We start from the raw sequence: 23,193 nt of genomic DNA on the forward strand, positions 1-23,193 counted from the left end.
ATAATCACGTGGTCGATAGATAGCGTATCTAATGTGACTATGTATTAATTTGTCTACGTGTATGTGTACAGATTTCGTGTGGTCGCGTGTATGCGATCAAATACAAATCTATATACGTGTGTATTCGCATACTGCCTTCATGTGACGTCAGCTGATTCACCGAAACAGCGTTTGCTTTTTCTACATTATATCAGTTCCATCGCGATAAGAATTCCACACAAAAAGAAAGCTCGGTACTTGCAAATACCGGTTCAAGGTCATTTGAAAAAAATATGTTATATATATATATGTGTGTGTATACACACATGCGCGCGCGCGAGGCAAAAGGTGAGACCAATCCTTGACTTTGTGTCCATTTGGTCCTTTTTTTTCTTGGAAATCCTACTAATTATGTTAGCGTTCCGTAAAATACAATAGTTATTTATCATAATGTTCAAGTCAAGCGGAGCTGGCGTAAGGCTTCGATAGCTGAATAACTGGAAAAGGGTATAATTTTCAGAAGCATAATATTGTCTGGCCAATCATATCAGAGATGAATTTCCCTGTGACTAACCTCATCCTCTTTTGTTTTATGCGTTAATATTCACCATTTTGAAAATTTGTTAAATTCATGGAATGTACAATTTGAGGATCCGCGCAAACTTTGAATAATTACAATAACAATATGGAAACACGTTTATCGGATGTATAAAATGCGATCGGATGTATAAAATGCGATCGGATGTAACACGAGAATCGGAAGTAACGTAAGATGGCATCGTTTAATTGCTAGAGAAGAAAAATCAATTTTCTGATTTGTTTATAATAAGAAAGAAAACACACAACTACGTCTTCTAAACTTTACATGGATAGCGATCACGTGGTGAATTATCAAAGACTTGCAAGAGAGGTAAGGGGAAGAGGAGAGACCTGAACGTATATAATCTTCAGCACGCATTCCACCACCCAGTTCTGCTTCGACTTCGGACGTGTGAATTGTGTCAAGCTTCCGAGGAGAGAAAGTTTTTGTTTGTTTGGTGCGCTCATTGTATGGGTAAGTTTTGTGGTCTATTTTGACTTCCCTTTCTTTTCTTTTTGCTTATTGAGGGTACTAAATCGAAAGATGTAATTACTGTATATTTTATAAAATAAAACGATTAACTGGTAGAAAATAATTCATGTATGCATACTTGAAACATCTTGTGTGCCCTAGTTCAGGAGGGAAATGCCTTTCACTTACCAACATTACATGTTGTAACCTAAGTCAGTGTATTTAATGACGTAATAAATTACAAACAAGGTACATTTTTGGTATAAATAATATATCACGTAAGCCACAAATTACAGGATGCGAAAAAATGTAAACATCAATGTTTTGGCGTCAATGGAATTTATGACTGCCACATCGTTATTTTTAGAATATACCTGAAATTTTTCTTTTTGAAATTACAAGAAAAAAGTATCGAATAAATGTATATTTTTTCTCTCTTACGTAATTATTTTGATTCTACTGATTAATCTGTTTTGAATCAACTTGAAGCATATTACATACTAAAAGTCGAATATATTCACATATTTTCTTTAATAAATATTCAGTGCTTTGTCACCCATTGATAATTTTTTTTTTCGAAGTTAGTAAGTGAAAATTAGTGTACTAGCGCGAACGGTAACATTGTGACGAAAGTCGTAGTAGACACGTGGCATGCTACTTATCTATTTGGTCGTGTATTGATTCACCATGCGTATATACTGTCGCCATGTTAGATACCAAGCCAACGACAACTCCGATCCGCTTCTCTGCATTTATTTCGCAAATTTTGTCATACGGCATTGTACTAATTCGTGTGCTTAAATAGCAATGGACATATGGTAAATATATTTATCAATAGAAATAGTAATTACATCAAGTAAATCATAACTTGTATTGATTGAAAAGGGTAGTTTTACATTTATGGACGTGCAACGCAAATACCATACTTTTTATACATTTTAATTTTTAATTATCTTTCGTTCGAAACGACAAATTACTTGTATGAAGTTTTGAATAACATGACAATTGAAAAAACAAATGCTTACTGTTACTATATGAATAATTTTAAGAAGCTATATTTACAGAGCGAGAGAAGAGTATAAAACACGGAGAGAGCCCTGTAGAGCCAATAAGCAGCTGCAGGGATGAGCATGGCTTTGTGCCAACAGTCGGCCGTTGGGGAAGTGAATGGCCGAGTTGACTCGAGACGGCAGAGATATGGTGCCAGCCACAGGGGCAGGCACGCGGGCCCTGGATCAGAGGTGTGCCGCTGCCCCTGCCGGTATGGGCCCATTACGAGGCACCAGCCTTGACCGTACTAACGGTCGAACAATATGAGGAACTAGCAGGCAGCGTTGAATTAGAAACGCAACACTTATTGCGTGAGCATCGCTATGACACCATTGGCAATTTCCTTAAGTAATTGTCATAACATACCTTTTTTCATAAATTCTTGCTTATAGACTATTATTGAAAAACTTCATTTTACAATTAACAGATTTTATAAGGATTATATTGCAAGTGGTGAAACCGTACTGGAGAGATTTTATCACAAATATCAACCACTTATAACACGTGAACATCATACCTGTGTGGGTTTGGGATTTGAATTGCTATACCGTTTAAGATGTTTGAATAAACGATTTCCTGGTATAGCAGGTGGCCTCTACTTAGTATCCTGTGAAGAGGTATTATTTATGATTCATAAACAGTTGAATTATTTTATTTTCATTTAATATACAGGGTGGTTGGTGACTGGTGGTATAAGTGGAAAGGGGGTGATTCTACGCGAAAAAAGAAGTCGAAAATATAGAATAAAAATTTTTCGTTTGAGGCTTTCTTTTCGAGAAAATCGACTTTGAATTTTCGCTCGGTACGCGTGCGGTACGTTATAACGGATCTCACTGTAGATCATTGTCTTAATGGAAAAATTGTTTAAGAAAAAAAAAATTTTATTCTATATTTTCGACTTATTTTTTCGCGTAGAATCACCCCCTTTCCGCTTGTACCACCAGTTACCACCACCCTGTATAATTCTAGATTTTATGAGTTCTTTTTTTTTTTACAGACGATCGATAATATTGCTAATTATGTTGGTGGACCACCCGCTGCAGATAGCGGAGAAAAGGAACATGTATTAGTATGTCTAAAAATCGAAATTGGTGGACGAAAAGGAGTTATGCTCCTTGATCCTGGATATCATGTAGCTCGAGTAATTACTGTGATGGAGGATAAGTTATACCCACATACGGGCTGGTTTATTCAATCTGATGAACCAGATTGCAAAAAAGAGTACAATTACTTTCTATGCACTAATGATCCTGATTACATTGAATGGCATGAGAGAAAAACTCGATCTGGTACCCTAGAGAGAACACAAGTTGCTCTTATATACGTGGCAAGGCCTTATTTAACTGCCATTGATGTTACTGAACGCAGAAATTTAGTTTATAACTTCAGGAGCCTTCTTGCAAGAGATACTAAAGGTCATGTTACAGCTGGTATATATTTTCCTGTTGTGCTAGATATAAACAATGCACAAACCTTTTCAATTTTTTATCAAACTAACAATGGCAAAAAACGAATTAAAATGGCATTCAACAAATTCTGCAGTTCACCGAAGGTACGTTTTACATTCATATACAGATTAATGTTAGACGATTGTAAATAATTAATTTTAAATCACCTTATTCAGATGCCTGGTGCCGAAGAAAAAGAAGTCATTGCTGAATGTGCTCGGCAATTAGGTCTCTCGCAAGTTACCCTAGAGGATCTATTATGTACTCTTGCAACAGTTATGAGTGACTCAGCCTTCGTGGCTCAACTCCTGGCTATTAATTCAAGAATCAACACTTTAGCAGAGGACAATTAACAGAAGTCAATCTGCCCTGTGTGGTGCAGACAATATATAATGTATCATTTTTTTTGCCGGCTTTCCTCTTACGTTCTTTTTATTCTGTTGATGTTTATCTTAATAGCTCTCCTATCTACTACAGATATTAATTTTATTCTGATTATAAAATAGGGTATAATATTTTTTAATGAACTTTAGTAAAACTTATGTATTTAATGCATTGTTGTTAACAGTTCGATGAAAATATTAATGTATGTATTAATAATTTTTGAAGATTGTTTTCAAAATTCAATAATAGCATATATTTACACCATTCTTTATTATTGCTTATATAAATATTTAATCGTAGGTCGTTTTGAAGTTTTAGGAACTTGAATGCTTTCATTGAAACAATACTGAGTAAAATTAGTTTCCTGCTTATGTTTTAAAAAACAAAAATCATAAAAAATGGTGGTATTAGGGATGACTTATATTCAATCTCTTTGTTAGTATAAAGGTGGATTAAGTTATGCTAAATCTATAATTTTTATTTGAATAAACAGAGACAAGAATCATTACATTCAATTGTACATTTATTGATAAATATACTACCCCAAAATATGTTCATTTTTACTTGAAATTGAGAATGTACTAACATATTTTTAAATTCGAATATTCTTAATATCAAAAATATAACTAAAACTTAAATGTTATTTTAACATGATTTTTTTTAGACAAAAAATCTCACAAAGATCAAATATATTAAAACCTAAAAAGTAACACCTTAGTAACATTCTAACATTTCCAAACAAAACATATTTCTGTTCATAAACCAAATTTTATGAGAAATGATTAATACTTTTTTTATATTATTCGAAATAAACCTACATATTTTCTAACATTCTTACTCTCATACTTTTCATACATTGATATATATTATTTCATAGAATTTCTACACATATGATATTCATTCATAAAGATTCTAAGAATCAGTAAGTCTATATGTAAAATGGAAAATAACTGCAGCATAACTTCGGTAAAGTACTTATTATATGATCTAAAAAATAGCTTTTTTATTTTTATTTGCAGAAAAATCTTTAAGAAATTACGATTCACTTAAATCTATAAGAACATGATATAAGAAATTATTTGTAAAACACTTTTAGATCTAATATAATATTATTAAATGATACGAATTTTACCGAAGTTCTGCAGTACCATCGGTAATAGTTTGAATGATTGATCTACATATTACTATCTGATACAACATGACACTTTTTCCAAACTTCATCATCCGGTATATGTTTGCGTTTTCGGTTTCCTACTACATTCGTAGTCGTTGCTGACGTAAAATTAGTATCTTGAATATTTGTGGAAGAACTCGAACTGTAAAGATGAGAATGTTAAACCATAGTATGTCTTTAGGTATAATAAAAATTAAACATGAGAATGTGAGAATATATCCATGTAATTAGTCCATGTGTAAATATCCTTTTTTAAGTATTTTTGTAAAAAAGGGAATGATTGATAAATTTTTACTTCCCCAAGAATTAAGTAGCATGGCATTGGAAAAACATATCCAAACAATTACAATAAAATTTTTAATTGAAATATCAAAACATAAATGTTAAGTGAAACGCAACGTACTTACGTTGCATAAGTGTCACCACTGTGTACTATGCTTTTACTTTATTAATATTTGCGGCTGTACCTGCAATACACAATATATGGTATATTTTATACCAATGTTGTTTGTTGTATTACAGATAACAAAATAAGCAATGGACTATAAACAAATGTAATAATGGATAATTTATATTTCATAACCTGATATAGAAATAAAAGATACTTTTAAAGTGAAAGTGTATACCTCTGCCTTGAAATACAATTAAAGTTGAAAAGATACATATTATTTATACAGTAATCATGCAATATATATGATAAATTAGAAACATATATGATGTATGGTACATCTTTGCTGCTGCTTGTAACTACCACATGCTATAAACTACACAATAATTATTTTATAGATAAAAAATTTCATTTTTTTCGATATATTTTATTATTGATTTTGTTATACAAATACATAGACATTTATTCTAAATAAATGGACACTAGCTTTAAGGTATGAGCATAAAACCAATTGTTTATGTACCATAATAATATTAATACATACATTACTTAATTACTTGTGTATTTGAATATACAGGGTGGTTGGTAACTGGTGGTACAAGCGGAAAGGGGGTGATTCGATTTTCTCGAAAACAAAACCTCAAACGAAAAATTTTTATTCTATATGTCAGAGATGAAAGGACACCGGAGCTTTCCCTCTGGAACTTCGGGAAAATCCGTAAAATTGTAATTAAAGTTTACAGTTGTAATTAAACAATTTGCCGTCATTCTGTCCAACTGCATTTGTTTGCGATTTGTGATAATAAACTTGGGCTTAAGGCGATCATTAGTCGCCGAACGTAGCCGCGGTCAACGGGACAGGCGCTTCGTCTAACAAAGGTGTGGAGTGATAGTATGACCCTCGTTAAAAGAAATACCCATAGAGGTACCTGACAGTAAAACATTCCAACGGTTCCTTCGGACAATGAATACCAGATATTGAGGCACTTACACAGTACAAGTTCAGTTAGCCTGAGGACCCGCTATGAAACCTGGGTTTTTTTGGTAATTAAGGTTCTTCAAACGGACAGGCAGTCTTTATCTCAAATTGACCAATTGACAGCGACGTCAATTTCCCTTACTTTCGGAACGAGGGTTATACTCGACGAATCCGATGATCTTGTGTCTTTGGACACACCCCATCATAGTTTTCCTCTGTGGCATCATTGGGACGAAAATTCATTCTTTCTTGTGATCTCATCGACGAAGAGAGTAGCGTCGTACGATCTGCGAGTATTACACGTTTGAGTTAGATTTTGTGAGCAAGGATATCTATCATCCCATTGACCGAGGATTCGTTATCGAACCTAAGACCACTATCACTAGTGTCGCGAGTTCCTAATCGCTGCGATTGATTGTCAAGTCTGTAGTATCCATACTCGTGTTAATAACCCGTACCTTGGTTGTACCCTGACGATAGCTAAGCCCAATGAAGATTTATCAAACGCCCACAACCCTATTTCTGATTCTTCTCCAATATATATTTTCGACTTCTTTTATCGCGTAGAATCACCCCCTTTCCGCTTGTACCACCAGTTACCAACCACCCTGTATATGGAATTATAGACCTTTGATACACCTGTACACAGATACTATATACATAATACTATATCCATATGTTGAAAGCATAAATTTTTCAAATGAAGAATAAAATGTTTCGCTTTAATATACATATGTATAATAAACATAAACTTTAAAAAAGAAACTGAACTTACCTTAAATTGGAAATGGGGTTGTATGTTCTAAATGAAGGTGGTGGTCTTAGACTACATCTAGAAGAAGGTGCCCATCTTGTGGAATTAGAATATTGACTATGAAAGCATATAATAAGCAAATCAATAATGCACAAATAAGATGAAGTAACAAAATAAGAAAATGCTTAAAACTTAACATTTTAATTTTCATTTGACAAAAAAAATCAAGTGCAACATTTTATATATTTTATTGATACATTATCTTTTATTAAACTCAATGATTTTACATTACTATAAAATACTTTTAATGAGAATAAAAACTATAAAATATATTGCAGCTAATTTATCGCTGTAACGGTATGTATAAATCAATAAATAGTGTTATCCATTGTATGTCCACGTAACAGTAGTATAATAATATAAAAACAAATAATATAAAGAACTAAAGATATATATATCACAAAAAGTCTACAATGTAATATACTACACATATCTTCTTGCTCATGCTAAATTGAAACTAGATAGAAGAGATAAAAATTAAAGCTTAAATGTTTTTATTTGTATGTTCAATACAGAATTTTGGCAGGGAATGCACAAAGTGAGACAGAAGTGACAAAGTATGATGTAATCCTGTTTCTCCCTTCACTTCTTTTTACTGGTTCGTCTTTTGGATTTCTTATGCACACTGCATAAATTTGAGTTTGTCAATAACAATATTATACATGTAATATTGCTATGCATGCACACATATGCACATTTCTATACTCATATTGAACATGCATACAATTATATTTACATCTTGATACTACATTATTTTATAAAAATACTAATATTTTATAAAAAAAAAGTGTATCAAAAATTAATTGTAAAAAGATATTAAAGAGAATTCAAGTAGATATTTGTACTTTTTTCATTTCTTTGTGCAAGTCATTGCATATAAAGGAAATATTGTTTGCAAGATATATTACACACATGCTGAAATAAATTTAAGTTAACTAACCTTCCTGATGCATCAGGTAAAGCCAACTGCCTATGATCAGATCGATTTTGATGACCATGGCTACTATAATGAGAATTACCACCATGGTAACGACGGACACGTGACTCCCATTCATTATTAAAACTCTCTGCTTCTTCTGTAAAACAAAATTTATATATTTTTACTCTATGCATGAAAAAAATAAAAACATAAATACAAAATTTGTGTAAAAACCTTCATCAAGATTAATAAATTCTTGACGTTCTTCTTGTTCACCACTGTGTAGATTATGTTCTCTCTCTAAGATATGTGCTCTATCTCCAATATGATGTTCAATAGCCATCTTTTTTGTTCCAGTACGAGAATCACAGACTGTTGTTTTTGTTTCTTTCACACCACCAGGAGCAGTTCTTGTGGACATAGTTGCTTGATACACCTGCGGTTGACCATTACCAGCAAATGTCATTACAGATTTCGAGGTAAATGAATGACAATTTCCACTCTGCGCCATATTATCCTAAAACATATTTTTTATATTACTTTCTCTTGCAGATACTTTTTAGTCTATAAATGAAAAAAAAAATAAAAGAAATTAACATACAAAGTCTGAAAACACATTGCCTATATTAAATGATGGCATTGGTGGAAATCCAAATGGTAATATCTGAAGATTATTCTGATGACCCACGCTCCTATGGGTGCCATTTGCAGTAAGGTGGTGGCCAGGATTACTTAGCATACCAAATGGATCATGAAGCAAAGATGCCATCACGTCATTTATGTTCCTCATAGATTGCATATGAGACCTATAGAAAACATACAGCAACAAAAACTATATAATGTACTTTATCTGTTTACAGCTATCTCTAAGCATATTAAAATTAATTAATATAATGTAGCTAATGCTGCTAATTACATAAAAAACAATAATTATGTAATACATTAAATAACAGAAAAAATGAAATCTCCAACTGAAGATTAAAATAAATGCTTCTGCCTAGTTATATCTTAATCAGATTAAGAAAAGTGAATTTTGTTACTAACATGAAATGCATAGAATTTTATTGTTGGATCGAATCCAACAATACTTTTCCGCAAATTTGTATAAAGAAATTAATAAAATATTCTTTTAATAGTAATTATAATAAAATAGATAGAAAAAAGTATTCAATGCGAATATTTTTTATTTTTACACAAAACTAGACTAATAAAAGTTATTCTAACTCACCCAAAAACAGGATCATCGTTGAGATCACCCATCAATGATCCGAAAAAGGCCATTTTGAAAAACAGTTAAATGGATACTATTTGTAAAAAAAATTACGATCAATAATTGAAAATAGAATAACACAAACACTTGAAATGGATGAAACGAAGAAAATTTTCGTGAGAGATTTCGCCTAAAAGATTTTATAGAAACTTCTGGAAACAGAAATGTGAAGTGAAATGTCTAGTACTATTAGACACCACTCCACGGCCAAAAATTAACCGTATAACGAATAGTATACAGTATAATATACAGCAAATGGATCTAACTGTACATTTATACACCCATACTTACATAGTTTGGTGTTATGACTCGTTTGCATGAACCGTATTGTTTAGCTAATTTTAGCCAATACACTGTACTGTACTGCTATTGGATATCTCATTTCTAAAATTTCGAAGTCAATTTAATTTCGAATTTCTGAATTATTTTTTTAAATTGATTATAAATTTACTGCTTCAAATGTTTTCTTGTGTAATGATAAAAAACTGAAAGATTATTCTTTGATTAAAATGTATTAAAGAAAACTGATTGTTCTTATTCTATGAGTTTATATAATATATAACGATATAAGGTCGATTTTCACTATACATATATAAGATTTAATATATAACAGGAGTAGGGAATTGTTTGCTTATAAAAGTTAACAAGTTTGGAAGAAAGTAATTAGACGCGTATAATTTGTAAATTCCATAGTTGTTATAATATTTAAAGAATAAAGTATGAGCTGAATGTATTCAAATATTTTTTGGTAAAAAGAAATTTTCCAACTATGTTGTTGACTTTAAGGTGAAAGGAATATTTCAGAGAGCGCCACATGTAAATTGATGAAAACACGTCATCGTTACATTTAACAGTACACAAGTAGAGGAATGAAATTTTTCCTCATACGCGAATTTTAAATGTCAACATTTGTGTGAAAATTATTACTTTCGCGTAATTAGGCATTTTTCATGATAAAAAAAATGTACTTAAAAAACGTAACAATTGTTAAAGCATTATGGAGATCATTCTAACCTAATTTACTTTCCTTGAATGAATAATATGTAAGTAAATTATATATATATTTTATAGATCTTTTATTATAGAAATTGATAAACAATTTTTTTCAATTAAAGAATCTATATATATATATATATATTATACTATATATTATATACTATATATATATAAAAGTTCGTTTTTGTATTACATAAGACTGTTTTATTATTAAGGAAAAAATATAAATATTATATTATATTTTTTACTATTATAAATAGCAGTTTCATTTGCATATTTTATTTGTAGCGTAATATAAAGTATGATGTCCAATGGAATTTGGATCTCTACTGAAGAAGTTGGAGGAAAGTCAATGTCAAAGAATGCAAATTGTTCACCCATAACATCTTCAACATTGAATTCCCCACTTATGAAGTTGTCTTCATATTTCTTAGCCGTTCGACCATGGTCATTAAGTGCTTCATTAATGCCAACACTTCTTGGATCTGCATTAGCATATCGATTAACAAGTACAGCAAGTTTTAGCTGGATATCTTTGATTCTAACAGTATATACAGTTTTTTGCGTACATGGGGCTGGTAATGTAGTAAACACTTATTTCGATTACATAAAAGGAGTTGATAGCCGGAAAAGTGATGACAGAATATTGGTAGATCAACTTTTATCAAAGGATGAATTAGTTTCACTAGGTGCAATATTATATACAGCAGGGTGTTTGGGTTTTGTTCTATTAACAACTATATCTCCTGCAAGAATGGAACATCTTGCACTTGTGTATTTTGGAGGTTTATCCTCTTCATTTCTTTATACAGGAGGAATAGGATTTAAATACATTGCATTAGGTGATGTCCTTATCTTAGTTATATTTGGTCCAATTTCAGTTTTGTTTGCATTCATGGCTCAAACTGGTTATATCGAACTAGGTACAATATACTATGCTATACCTCTTGCATTAAATACAGAGGCTATTCTACACAGTAACAATACCCGAGACTTAGAAAGTGATAAAAAGGCAGGCATAGTGACATTAGCTATTTTAATAGGTCATACCATATCTCATGTTTTGTATGCTTTTTTATTATTCACTCCATATGTAACTCTGGTAGTGCTTGCATTAAGGTATTCTATATGGTTTTTATTACCAGTAACTACTTTACCAACTGCCTTCAAGATAGAAAAACAATTCAGAAACCCTCATATGATTCAGAGTGTACCCAAGCAAACAGCTAAATTAAATATGTTTCTGGGCATTTTATATGTCATTGCTTGCTTACTTGTGAATCCCCTTCCCTATCTGTAACATACATATGATTTGGTATCATTATCCAGAAAAGAACTTAAATGTGCAAATAATTGTATGAGCAGCTGTTAGTGTAATCTTATATAAGTTACAAATGTTGCTTTCACCACTTTACATTGTTATTAATTCTTAATTACATGGTCAAGTGATGCATTATGAAATGCATTTCTTAGTATATCGTATTAATAATATTTGTAATACAATAAAAATTTGGAGATAATTTTCTAACAACGCAAAGGTCTTGAATATGTACAAAGAAATTATACAGTTAATAATTTGAATTTCTATTTGTAATTTTTCCATTGTGTGTAATTAACATATTTTTGCACTTAAAATAAGTGTAAAAGATGAATTTATGAATATATATAATTATTTAAACATGTTTATAATAGTTCATCTTAAATAATTTATCTTCTTTATTTAGAAACTAAGTAATGTTATTTATAAAAAACCGATATGCATATCTTTTGTAACCTCAAGGATATAAGAATCTCGAGAATAGAAATCTACACGTACATTGCAGTTTTTACATTTTATAAATTGATAAATTTACGAAATAAGACAATAAATTCTTACGATATTTTGATAACGTATTAATACAATATTATTTCGTTGTTTCGTATTGATGTATAGATTTGTAATACAATCATTATTGTAAATTATCGACGTGACAGTGTTTATAATTACTTTATTGTTCCTTCCTATTTTAAAGTGCAGGATGCAAATAGATGGAAATGTTTACATACTACGAAAAACCAAAGTAATAAAATTAAAATTAATTTCACTCGTTCGTCAAAAATAAAACAATATATTGTACCTCTAAATGTAAAATATAAGATACAACTTATAAACGATTAAACCACTATAATACATTAGAATTAATTTTATCATATGTATAAATTAATCACAACTATTTATGAAAGTAGATCCATGGTAATATCTCTTGTTTCTATCATATATTTATGTAAACAACGCAATCTCAACGAGAACAATATATATATCATATAAAATACGAGTAGTAAAGAAAAAAGCTAAGTTTTTATGGCAATAATTTAATAAATCATTGTGTATCAATTATTTTTCCTTTGTTTCCTGTTTAAAAAAAATCATTTCCCGTACGTTTTAATAAGTTCGATATATCCATAAATACAACAAAATGTTATGGAATTTTTATTATTAAAACATAAGTAATTTATAACTTTAACTATGTCGCGTGTTTTTCATGTTTTTTTCTCTTCAAAATATAAGTTGATATAAACATGATTATCGATCTTAATCGATATATTGAAAAGTATAATTTCGATTATCGATAGAACAAACATAGAGAGAGATCGTTAAAACGTTATAACATTAAAACATACAAAAATTGATTTCAACATTTAGTATAAAATTGTACACTTAATAAGCTACTTTTTATTAAAAAAAACTCAAAATGCACAAATATCAAACGCTCCTTGATCCGATTGTGGTATGTCCGTATGACAAAAGTCACTCTGTCGCAAAATCTCGTCTTCCAAAGCACATTATCAAATGCGAAAAAGTAAGTGTGTATTATAAACACATTGATCTTTTAATAATTCCAAACAATAAACAATCTTCGTGAAATATTCTCAAAATATAGTTATGTAAATATATGAAAAATTCTTATAATATAGTTATGTAAATACATTAAATCTTTAAAATAGCAATATCCTGAACATTATAAGCTCATGTGTCCATATAATGCATCCCACCGATTGTCTAAAAAAGAATTTGAGGAACATATCACTACCTGTCCCACACGTAATATATTGGAATCAGAAATATATTCAGGTCTTTTTTTTTTCTACTTTTATATTTTATTTCTAACATATTTTATACCTTTTCAAATAAAATATCAAAATATATTGTTTCATAGAAATAAGAAAACATGGTGCAACAAATTTTGTACCTCCAGATCTTTCAAGTACAATAGATTGTAAAGAAAATTGGGACATAGATATTAATGACAATTCCAATACCATAACTGAAGAAGAATATTCTGTGGGCAATAACATTGATTCAAAGTAATAATGAAGTTTTTGTTTTTATTCAATATTGATTTGTTACTTATTTATGACCTTTTTATATGTTTATAAGGGCTCATTGTGACTCTCCTCGATATAAATTGAAAAAAAGAAGCTTAGATGATATATTTATAAGAGCACCACGTGGTTTCTCTGAAGCTATGTTAAAAGAAGGGAGTGAAGACTATTGTATTGAGGACCTAGAATCAGTAGTTAGTTCAATGGGAATTGGCAGAGGAAAGATTACATTGAACACTGATCAGTTGAAAAAAATTGGGCTAGGAAGGGGAGCAAATGAAGACTCTTGTATAGAGGATTCAGAATCAGTAATTAGTTCAATGGGAATTGGCAGAGGAAAGATTACATTGAACACTGATCAGTTGAAAAAAATTGGACTAAGAAGAGGAGCAAATGGAGACTCTTGTATAGAGGACTCAGAATTAGTAGTTAGTTCAATGGGAATTGGCAGAGGAAAGATTACACTGAACACTAATCAGTTGAAAAAAATTGGACTAGGAAGAGGAGCAAATGAAGACTCTTGTATAGAGGACTTAGAATCAGTAGTTAGTTCAGTGGGAATTGGCAGAGGGAAGATTACATTGAACACTGATCAGTTGAGAAAAATTGGACTAGGAAGGGGAGCAAATGAAGACTCTTGTATAGAGGACTTAGAATCAGTAGTTAGTTCAATGGGAATTGGCAGAGGAAAGATTACATTGAACACTGATAAGTTGAAAAAAATTGGACTAGGCAGGGGAAGATCAATGAACAATGTTTCATAAGTGTAATTCTGCTTTATAAATAATGGTCAACAAAGATATATATATGTATTCATATTTTTTTTAATTTAAATAAAATAATTCAGTATTATCTAAATATTATATTTTTATATATAATTTACAATATGTAATTTGTCATTTACATATCTTATGCTTAAATATTTGTTTAATTTCATGAACTTTCTCGTTTATTTTAAAAATTTACATTTAAGATATTTACAAATATAGTGTAAATGATTTCTTAATTATCAAGTATAATTAATTCTCCTATAAAAAAGAATATTTTAAAAGTATATAAAAGAAGAAAGTAAAATATTTAAATTACTTGCAAAATAACATTACAATTGCAGTGGCAGTTGATTCATATTCATTATTTAAGTTTCTCATCTTTTCCATAATGTAAAATTTATGAATTTTAAATGTAATTAGAATGCAATTAAACATTAATCATAGTACATAAAATGGGAATATAACAAATAATATATTTTCTAATTATCGGTAGCAATTAATTTAGTATAGATTATACTTTTATGTTATTTAACATTGTCTTTAACAATACAAGATACTTTTTATGTTTGTATTTACAATTAATAAAATTTTTTTAAATTGTCTTTAACATTATTTAATGATAAATTTATGTAATATCAGCAATTGATAATGAAGTATGAAAATATAATTATATAAATGCGATTTGCAAAAAGAACTTTTAATTGATGTGGAAATAGTGAACTATAAACATATTTTTTGAAAATCTGCATTGCTTTTCTTAAGTTTTCAAAATGTTACAAATCTATGGCTATTTTCAGTAAATGCATTTCATTTCTAGAGTTGTAAAGCAAAAATACATATTTTGTCTTGAAATAACGAGATATCCAGATTTTTAATGAAGAAAGCATAATTACAAATAAAATTTTTTTAAAAATCCTTTTGAATACTTTACATTGTAGAAACAAAAAATATTTTATTGGATGGAATTGTTTCGAATAACGTATTACTATATACACAGATACAGATCTTTACTCATGAAATTTATTGAAGGAATACGCATGATACATTTACCATGTACATCTTTAAAAAGAATCATAATCGCTGCAAATTATCTTTCTCCATCATGCAATACGTGTTAACGTTTAAAAAGAAGCTTTTATAACAACTTTTTAAATATTTTGTATAAATCATTTACATAAATTTTGCATCAAATAATGTTTTTTTTTATATCCGTTCATAAATTACCAAATTTCAAATGAAAGGGTTTAAATAATTAACCTTTCCTGTTTCTACTCTGCTTAACTTACTATTCTTATAATCGATCATATGTTGTAATTTTTCATTCGCAGTCTCGTATATTTAAAACGTACAAAGGAACAAGTGCTAAGTTTGTAAATAAGATTTTAATTTCTCTGGATACTGATGTTATCAGCCAGCAATTATTTACAAGTTTTTTAAAAGTATCTGTTCTTTCTTTAAGAGTAATGTGCAGGCGGTTACCTAGCTGCAGTCTGTTTAACGTTTTAATGTATTAAAACTGTAAATTTATTGAGTGCAATATTTGCACATTAGCGAGATCATTGCACTGTATTCATTTACCACAGAGTGATACATCTATGGGCTGGTACAATATATCATGTAGTAATATTAACTACACAATATCGTGATGCTTCCATAAAATGATTATTGTATTAGGATCACAATTTATATTTTTGTCGATTTTTTCTTTTGTTGTTTCCACATTGATATTCTTTTCTCCAAATCGGGCACTAGGAATACGGAATAATTAATCACTAAATATTCTTTTTCCATTAGAAAAAAAAGTGATTTCATTTACTCACTTGGTGTAAGCATATCTTCGCTGAGAGGTTGTCGACTAAAAGGATCTGTAGCACTATTGAGAAGATGTCTAATAATAACTGCTTTATCCATAACTATACCAGACGGAAGTTTAACAGGTTCTTCCATGAGTGTGTCCATAAGTGGGTCTCGAAATTCTTCCGGTGCGTCACCATAATCTGCATCACGCGCACGATTATCCCTTGCTATATCTGCAGCACGTTCCGCAAGCGCTACAAATCTTTCTATCTCTATGATAGATTTGATTACTGATCTTTCTAACTTGTTTGCGGCATCAATAAATAGCTCCATGCAGAATGAACGCTGCAATAATAGCATTCATTAGAACAACATTTTTCCATTATTCACTTCATGTATTAATACCATCATAAACTTACTTCATCGGCAGCCAAAGCAGCGGCAAAAATTTCGCAATCAAGATGTAGATATATGTCGACCAATTGACTTAGTAAAGCTCTTGGTTCCCACCCATATTTTTGTGGTATCCTTACTTTTAAGTTTTTACATTTAGGACCACATAATTGTTGTAGATTAAAATTTAACATGGCACATAATCTTCCAACTAACTCTGGCCGCAAAAATGGTTCTGTAATATCATCTGTTAAATATTGGAACATAGCAACAGTTTCCTTGGCCAAAGTGAGATAAGATCTGGCTTGTCTCTCATCTGCAGCCAATTGTTTCATCCGCGAATGTTGTTGTTCACGGGATAACGCTGACCATGCTTTAAGATCTGACATTAGTTCTTGAATTTCATGAATACGCTTTAACGATTCCAAACTTTCATCAAGTAAAAATGTGGTGTCGTTCATTAACATGTTAATAAATTTCACAAATTGATTCCCATTATTGCTTTCATCAATGATCGACTTGCGATGGACTGGACTATCCCACATAGATTTCAGTATTAAACTAATGTGATAACGAATCGAAAATTTATCATAAAATTCTGAACTAGAGCCGGTCGTTTCGACATCAGTGTAAAATTTCATCAAATATGATGCTAATAACGTTTTTGATATAGGATGTGCCATTACTTGATCGTGGAGTGATTCAGTTCGTCCCTAAAATGAAAATTTATTAGATATTGTTCAAGAAAATATATAATTACAATCTTTTTTTTATTTACCTGAACGTTGGGATTTATTACAAATATTACTTCAATAATTTTCGCTATTAAATACGGATTTCGTATACAATGTGGAGTACATACTACTACAAGTAACCATGTAATGAGTGAATTATCCATGTTGTTTATTATCACACCAGGGCAAAATCTATGAAAGATAGGAGATAATAATAATATAGTATACGAATTATTGTGACATCTTGATATTAGACAATACAAAACAGTACTTACTGAAGAGTAAATAGTATAAATTCTGCAATATCTTCGACATACCATTCTGGTAATGCTGTGAACTTTTGTGGAACCTCTTGAGGCAAAGGCAGTTCGGGAATAGGATTTCCTGGTGAAGTTTGTGTCAATAAACTTAGCAGAATCTCTGCTACAGATATGTAAAAGTGCAAGCACCTTCTCAATAAAACAGGATCAATTAATCCAGCATCTGTGTATACTTTAGATTTGCCAAGATGTTTCAATTGTTCCTTACAACGTTCTATCAATTCTTTATTACGGCTAGCGAAAGGGCTGTCTTTCCATTGCGGTTCGGTAGCTTGTAGATCATCGAGCATTTTTTGCACATCACGTAAAGTCCTCAGCTTTCTCTGGTATTTCTGTAAAGCCGGTAACAACGCTATGTGGTGACAATGTAGAGTAAGGAACCAACATTGTGTTGGAAACTTTGGCTCGACCCACTTGTGTGTCCTTTCTAAATGTTTTAACCAATCGGTAACTTCTTGGCACGTAAGTTTCAGCCTTGTATCGTTCTTTATTTCAATAAAACTTGCTGGATGAAACGGATACAATGGATCTACCGTGTCCAGTTTAATTTTTACAGAAAGCTTTTGTAACACCGACAAGAGATTCAGCATAAATCCGTCTCCGGCAAGAGAGAATTCTTCCGTTTGTATTTGAGCACGTTTTTCATTGTAACGTAATAATGTTGCTAAGTATGTTAACATAGCTTCACGGCAGTTACTACTCGCGAGTATCGCATGAAATATCTTATGGAGTGATGTTCTGATACTTTCTAATTCTTGTTGTAACGTTAAAGTTATCGATTTATTGACGAACAGATTACCACTGAGGAATGTTTCAGCCATGTCCAGTTGATCCTCTGCGAACACAGAAACCGACAAAAACGGTCCAAGGAGAGACGTTGTTGTAATTTCTTTACCAGCGGCCGACGTCATAATGTCAGGTAAAAATTGAATTTGATGAACGATTAAACGACAGATTGGTCGTACATTACTACTCGGTCCACAACAAATTTCTATTAACTCTTCTAATGCTTCAATCGGTCTTCGATGCGTATTCCTAATTAAACTGGCTTGCTGCATCGAAAGATACAAGCCTTGTAAGAGTGGTGTAAAAATTTTATTACATACTGCTGCATTTGTGTGCGTTCTCGCAACAAGCTCGTGTAAATAACCACGAGGTAAACTTTGCGAAAGTACTGGGTACAGAAGAGGTGTCATGGATAACGGGTATGTGGTTGAAGACTGAGAAATACCAACTAGGCCTTGTAGTACAAGACTGGAATACTGAACACACTGTGCCCTTAGAACAGCTAGTACATCAGACAGTGGTGGTGTACTCGATTTCTGTTCATAGAAAAGTTAGTATTACATCATTTGGCAAGGCATGTATTATGGCTGAAAATTAATGTCAACTGTACCTTTGGGTGATTTCGTTCTTCAATCGCAACTCTTGAATAGCAGTCTAGTAAATAAATGAGACTTTTAGGTTGCGACGACTTACAACAAATATCACAACGGCAAAATGTTGTGACCGGACTTTGTAATGGACTTGTTTGACTATTTGGACTATCTTCCCTATCCGAGGAGGTGTCTATATTAATTTCTTTTAAAGGATCCTCATCCCTCATAAACATGCATAAAACCTCCATTAATGCTTGATTTATAATCTCTGTGGCATCAACGAGTTTTGTTGATAACGCATATGTTGCTGTTTGTGGTAAAAATATACAACCCTCTGCTGGTTCTTTCCACGATATGCGTAGTACACGTGATATAACTGCATGTATTTGTTCTGTAGTTACCTCTGTACTGGAACTTGTAGTCTAAAGAGTAAATGAATATAATAATAGTAATATTTTATATACATTAACAAAAAAAGATATATATATATATATATATATGTGCTTACGCGTGATCTTGGTTTTAATTCTTTTCTATCAGGCTCTTCAACTTCCATATTTTCAATCCCTGAATCTATATCAACACCAGAACTGCTACATTGCTTGTTATTACTTTCTTCTATCTCCATTGGTACTCCAGGATTTTGAAATTGTTGTTGTTTCAGTGGTGATATTATTTGTTCTGTAAATGTTTTAGATGGACCCGGTGTATTTGGAGAAACTGGATCATTATTGTGATTTGAATTGACTGTTGAACTGAAGCTGTCTAAGCCCGCTAAACGAGCCATACGTCTTCTTCTTACCTACAATTTAAATATATGTTAATTATTTAATATCTAATATTATTTTCATTTTTCTACAAGATAACTTCTTAACAATCCATAGATGACATAATTCCAATAAAAATTTTGTTTTATAATAACTTTCCACATTGAAAATACTATTTAATAGGACACAAAAAGAGATGACATAATAATCAGAACTACATAAGATCTAGACAAAGACTTGCTATATTTATATCAAGAACAAAGACCATAAACAATAACAATAAAAAATAAAAAGAATACTCTTATAAATGTATAAAATATATAGTTCATTTTTAAATAAATCTGTTTATATTAAAAATAATATCTCATACATATCTTAAAACAATGAAATACACGATTTTTGTTTACATTACAAAAGAAAGTAAATAAACGTTGTAGTTGATGACAAGAGAATCACTCTAAAAAATTGTATTATTACAATGGAAAAATCAGTTTTTATTTATTATGTTATATAATTATCTTAACACAATACCATAAGTAGAATAACGACTATTTTGCAATTATTGTCTCGTCGATGAGACCATTCTTTATCCTGTTATTCTTTCCTATTCCCTGGTAAACGGCCCTGTCATATTCCCTTTCATGTAACGAAAATAGTGAGAAAAGGGCAAGTATAAAGCGAAAGGAATGGTAACAACAAAACGGACTTACGGACGCTATTGAATAACGATTGGAAACGGTGCATTGGTACTCACTTCCTCTTGGCTTAACTCGCTCATGGCGATTTCTTTATTTTTTCTTTTGATCTCTCTAACCTCTGACACGATCAACTGTGATCCCCACGGTCGCTGGTGTTATAAAAATTCTATAGAAAAATTGTATTCGCTTGTTCAGAGAATCGTAAACGAGATACGTCAAAAATTTGGACAGCCACTCCACATCTGTTTGCGTTTGGACGTGAAAGCAGCAATTCTACACTGCGTTACGGATAATCACTGTTAAGCTGCGTCGATTCTTCAAAACAGCTGAGCAACTAATATACGATAGAACGCTCTCTCGCATTGATAATGGTAACTACAGTTTCGTCAACGCAGTTTTGCCGGTTGCGCAGTAGACCATTACCAAGAATCGAGAGAAATTCATCGTTGTAGTAGTAAAATGATCAGCAACTACACTACAGACTGACTAAACAACTTGTGATGTTATAACACAAACCAGATATGTATACAGGACAGACCTAACACTTTATGGAACTTTGTGTCACATGTTCTAGAATATCGATCGTGCAAAAAAATCACAAGTTTCGTTATGCCCTCTATGATTTACAGCGGTAAGTGTAGAAACCATATTCAGTTCAACCACCGAACTTGGTAACCTACCTCCCTGTTGGCAAAGTCAACAGGAATAAAAAGATTTTATTTGTTATATTCTCATATAAATATTCACATATATAGTATGAGACAATAATCTTTATCATCTTCGATATCTTCCTTATTTTTACAAATACGGAAAAGCACAAATGATAATATGACGATAATAATCTTTTTGAAGATAAAGAATTTTTTTTAATGACAAATATAATTTTATATTCTAATAAAATAGACTACAATAAAGTTATTATGGAAAACGTATTCTTTTAAAAATTGAATTCTCAATTTAGTATTTAATTTAAGCTTAGGCTAAAAGTGTACGTAAGAAATTGAATTATAAATGTTATAGAATACTTTGGGCAATTTTACCAAAACATATGTACATTAATAAATAATTACTATGGTTAATGATTATATGAAACCATAAAAAAGTAATGTGAAAGGATTTTTATTACCTCTTAAATCGCGCATTCCTATTGGTTGTCAATATCATTTATATGTATGGCTGTGAATTTCTAGCAAATTTGCTAATTCATATCATTGTTGTACATTTGTGTTGTACATAATATCTTTTTCTACTTTTAAGATAGGATTAAAATAGGATTCTCTTAAGATTAGATAAGGTAATGTGTTATATAGGACAAATGATCTTATCTAATATCAAATCTAGGCAAAAGAGCATACGTAAGCATACGTAAATACAAGTTAAATCGCAATTAAACTTCCTAAAAATACATATACATAATATTTAATAAATCGTACCAAAATGAATACAGAAGAAATTATTGATTTCACGGATATAGGTAAATATTAATGCTACGATATGTTTGTGCAACTGAGTTCACCAACTATTATTGCCATTTTCTTGACTTGATATCGTAGATAAATTTATTTGTCATTATTTGCTGTGAATCAAGTTGTGTTGTAAAACAATATGTTACCATATTTACATATAAATTACGTATATCATTAGAAAATATTTTTCACTAACAATTTACGTAATATTTTATAATTAGTAATTGTGTTAATTTGTCTTTATTTTGATATATTGTAGAATATTTTTGTGGATTTTATTTTTGTACAATAGCCATAAATTATTTCACTAAAATATTCATTTCATTTTAAAACTTTCATTTCAGTTTATAAATTTACTAAACGAAGATTAATAGCGCTAACTTTTTTATAAATATTTATGTTTTATAGAACCAGATATTCAATCTCTAATAAAGAAGAGTATAGCTGCTCGTGAGTACTCTTATTCACCCTATAGTAAGTTTAAAGTCGGAGCTGGAGTGCTTTGTACCGATGGGATCATTTTCACAGGGTGCAATGTAGAAAATGCATCTTATCCTGTAGGAACATGTGCTGAAAGAACAGCTATTGTTAAAGCAGTGTCAGAAGGGAAAAGAAAGTTTAAAGTCCTAGCAGTTGTAGCTAATAAAGTGAACAATAATTTTACCACACCATGTGGCTTTTGTAGACAAGCTATCGCAGAGTTTGGTGATATACCAATTTATTTAGCAGAACCTCTAATGAAGGATGTGTTAAAAACTTCGCTAAGTAACCTATTACCTTGTGCCTTTGGGTTGGGAAACGCAGAAACATTACAATAAATTCTTAATAAAAGAAGGCTAAACCACGCACCAATGTCTAAAACATCATTTAGTATTTCTTTAAAATCATAGTTCATTTTTATATCAATTGATATACTAGGATATTGTTCTGTCCTATAATAAAAATGTGCAAACATTGTTGTGTACATTGTATAAACTTATCAATAATAAAGTTAGTATATGAACAGTATGATTAAACAATTCAGATATCAGTTCCTATACAAATTTCAATAAAT

At 30.8% G+C, this 23,193-nt stretch overlaps 6 protein-coding genes and 1 long non-coding RNA gene across 15 annotated transcripts; 4 read left to right on the forward strand and 3 right to left on the reverse strand.

Annotated features, from left to right (window-relative positions):
- Nucleotides 1–968: 968 nt before the first annotated feature.
- LOC126863688 (uncharacterized) lies at nucleotides 969–1,848 on the reverse strand. Its single transcript, XR_007688953.1, has 2 exons — nucleotides 1,472–1,848; nucleotides 969–1,404 (listed from the first exon to the last, which is right to left on the reverse strand). It is a non-coding gene; the product is annotated as an uncharacterized LOC126863688 (long non-coding RNA).
- Nucleotides 1,849–2,028: 180 nt separating this feature from the next.
- LOC126863585 (uncharacterized) lies at nucleotides 2,029–4,420 on the forward strand. The gene is made up of 5 exons (XM_050613852.1): nucleotides 2,029–2,106; nucleotides 2,211–2,428; nucleotides 2,508–2,697; nucleotides 3,078–3,632; nucleotides 3,705–4,420. The coding sequence occupies exons 1-5, from the start codon at nucleotides 2,029–2,031 to the stop codon at nucleotides 3,879–3,881; spliced, it is 1,218 nt and encodes a 405-aa protein (XP_050469809.1). The 3' UTR covers nucleotides 3,882–4,420.
- Nucleotides 4,418–9,751, reverse strand: LOC126863658 (myeloid leukemia factor). Of its 8 annotated transcripts, none has more exons than XM_050614064.1 (7): nucleotides 9,415–9,750; nucleotides 8,788–8,992; nucleotides 8,421–8,703; nucleotides 8,208–8,343; nucleotides 7,229–7,324; nucleotides 5,494–5,553; nucleotides 5,080–5,228 (listed from the first exon to the last, which is right to left on the reverse strand). In XM_050614064.1, the coding sequence occupies exons 1-6, from the start codon at nucleotides 9,465–9,467 to the stop codon at nucleotides 5,535–5,537; spliced, it is 792 nt and encodes a 263-aa protein (XP_050470021.1). In that variant the 5' UTR covers nucleotides 9,468–9,750; the 3' UTR covers nucleotides 5,080–5,228; nucleotides 5,494–5,534. The 8 variants fall into 8 exon arrangements, 7 of the variants coding, with proteins under 7 accessions (XP_050470017.1, XP_050470020.1, XP_050470021.1 ...); XR_007688937.1 differs by lacking the exons at nucleotides 5,080–5,228; nucleotides 5,494–5,553 and adding exons at nucleotides 5,924–6,740; nucleotides 6,912–7,092; XM_050614060.1 differs by lacking the exon at nucleotides 5,494–5,553 and having other exon boundaries at nucleotides 4,418–5,228; nucleotides 9,415–9,751.
- A 324-nt stretch (nucleotides 9,752–10,075) lies between these two features.
- LOC126863651 (ubiA prenyltransferase domain-containing protein 1 homolog) lies at nucleotides 10,076–12,418 on the forward strand. Its single transcript, XM_050614047.1, has 2 exons — nucleotides 10,076–10,499; nucleotides 10,741–12,418. Exon 2 carries the CDS (start codon nucleotides 10,754–10,756, stop codon nucleotides 11,750–11,752), a length of 999 nt encoding a protein of 332 aa, XP_050470004.1. The 5' UTR covers nucleotides 10,076–10,499; nucleotides 10,741–10,753; the 3' UTR covers nucleotides 11,753–12,418.
- Nucleotides 12,419–12,560: 142 nt separating this feature from the next.
- On the forward strand, nucleotides 12,561–15,194 carry LOC126863648 (uncharacterized). The gene is made up of 4 exons (XM_050614040.1): nucleotides 12,561–13,292; nucleotides 13,438–13,564; nucleotides 13,650–13,797; nucleotides 13,871–15,194. Exons 1-4 carry the CDS (start codon nucleotides 13,185–13,187, stop codon nucleotides 14,577–14,579), a joined length of 1,092 nt encoding a protein of 363 aa, XP_050469997.1. The 5' UTR covers nucleotides 12,561–13,184; the 3' UTR covers nucleotides 14,580–15,194.
- Nucleotides 15,195–15,575: 381 nt separating this feature from the next.
- LOC126863604 (ubiquitin conjugation factor E4 B) lies at nucleotides 15,576–21,319 on the reverse strand. The gene is made up of 8 exons (XM_050613914.1): nucleotides 20,730–21,319; nucleotides 19,717–20,010; nucleotides 19,226–19,630; nucleotides 17,785–19,151; nucleotides 17,554–17,701; nucleotides 16,802–17,488; nucleotides 16,406–16,727; nucleotides 15,576–16,333 (listed from the first exon to the last, which is right to left on the reverse strand). The coding sequence occupies exons 1-8, from the start codon at nucleotides 20,751–20,753 to the stop codon at nucleotides 16,269–16,271; spliced, it is 3,312 nt and encodes a 1,103-aa protein (XP_050469871.1). The 5' UTR covers nucleotides 20,754–21,319; the 3' UTR covers nucleotides 15,576–16,268.
- A 534-nt stretch (nucleotides 21,320–21,853) lies between these two features.
- LOC126863672 (cytidine deaminase-like) lies at nucleotides 21,854–23,147 on the forward strand. 2 transcript variants are annotated; one of them, XM_050614090.1, is made up of 3 exons: nucleotides 21,854–22,147; nucleotides 22,548–22,589; nucleotides 22,668–23,147. In XM_050614090.1, exons 1-3 carry the CDS (start codon nucleotides 22,111–22,113, stop codon nucleotides 22,955–22,957), a joined length of 369 nt encoding a protein of 122 aa, XP_050470047.1. In that variant the 5' UTR covers nucleotides 21,854–22,110; the 3' UTR covers nucleotides 22,958–23,147. The 2 variants fall into 2 exon arrangements, with proteins under 2 accessions (XP_050470047.1, XP_050470046.1); XM_050614089.1 differs by having other exon boundaries at nucleotides 22,548–23,147.
- The last annotated feature ends 46 nt before the right edge of the window (nucleotides 23,148–23,193 follow it).

Source organism: Bombus huntii, chromosome 3 (assembly GCF_024542735.1).
Source record: "Bombus huntii isolate Logan2020A chromosome 3, iyBomHunt1.1, whole genome shotgun sequence".
NCBI classification, from domain to species: Eukaryota; Metazoa; Arthropoda; class Insecta; order Hymenoptera; family Apidae; genus Bombus; species Bombus huntii.

Excerpts from the sequence above, each read along its gene's own strand:
- LOC126863658 (XM_050614060.1), bottom strand. The coding sequence starts at position 9,467 with ATGGCCTTTTTCGGATCATTGATGGGTGATCTCAACGATGATCCTGTT. Across the intron at positions 8,993-9,414 it reads AACGATGATCCTGTTTTTGG|GTCTCATATGCAATCTATGA; the intron begins GTGAGTTAGAAT and ends TGTTTTCTATAG. Across the intron at positions 7,325-8,207 it reads TTACCTGATGCATCAGGAAG|TCAATATTCTAATTCCACAA; the intron begins GTTAGTTAACTT and ends ATGCTTTCATAG.
- LOC126863648 (XM_050614040.1), top strand. The coding sequence starts at position 13,185 with ATGCACAAATATCAAACGCTCCTTGATCCGATTGTGGTATGTCCGTAT. Across the intron at positions 13,293-13,437 it reads ACATTATCAAATGCGAAAAA|CAATATCCTGAACATTATAA; the intron begins GTAAGTGTGTAT and ends TCTTTAAAATAG. Across the intron at positions 13,798-13,870 it reads GGCAATAACATTGATTCAAA|GGCTCATTGTGACTCTCCTC; the intron begins GTAATAATGAAG and ends TATGTTTATAAG.
- LOC126863585 (XM_050613852.1), top strand. The coding sequence starts at position 2,029 with ATGACAATTGAAAAAACAAATGCTTACTGTTACTATATGAATAATTTT. Across the intron at positions 2,107-2,210 it reads ATTTACAGAGCGAGAGAAGA|CTCGAGACGGCAGAGATATG; the intron begins GTATAAAACACG and ends TGGCCGAGTTGA. Across the intron at positions 2,429-2,507 it reads ACCATTGGCAATTTCCTTAA|ATTTTATAAGGATTATATTG; the intron begins GTAATTGTCATA and ends TACAATTAACAG.
- LOC126863651 (XM_050614047.1), top strand. The coding sequence starts at position 10,754 with ATGATGTCCAATGGAATTTGGATCTCTACTGAAGAAGTTGGAGGAAAG.
- LOC126863672 (XM_050614089.1), top strand. The coding sequence starts at position 22,111 with ATGAATACAGAAGAAATTATTGATTTCACGGATATAG. Across the intron at positions 22,148-22,547 it reads TATTGATTTCACGGATATAG|AACCAGATATTCAATCTCTA; the intron begins GTAAATATTAAT and ends TATGTTTTATAG.
- LOC126863604 (XM_050613914.1), bottom strand. The coding sequence starts at position 20,753 with ATGAGCGAGTTAAGCCAAGAGGAA. Across the intron at positions 19,152-19,225 it reads AAGAACGAAATCACCCAAAG|AAATCGAGTACACCACCACT; the intron begins GTACAGTTGACA and ends TTCTATGAACAG. Across the intron at positions 16,334-16,405 it reads CGAAGATATGCTTACACCAA|TGCCCGATTTGGAGAAAAGA; the intron begins GTGAGTAAATGA and ends CCGTATTCCTAG.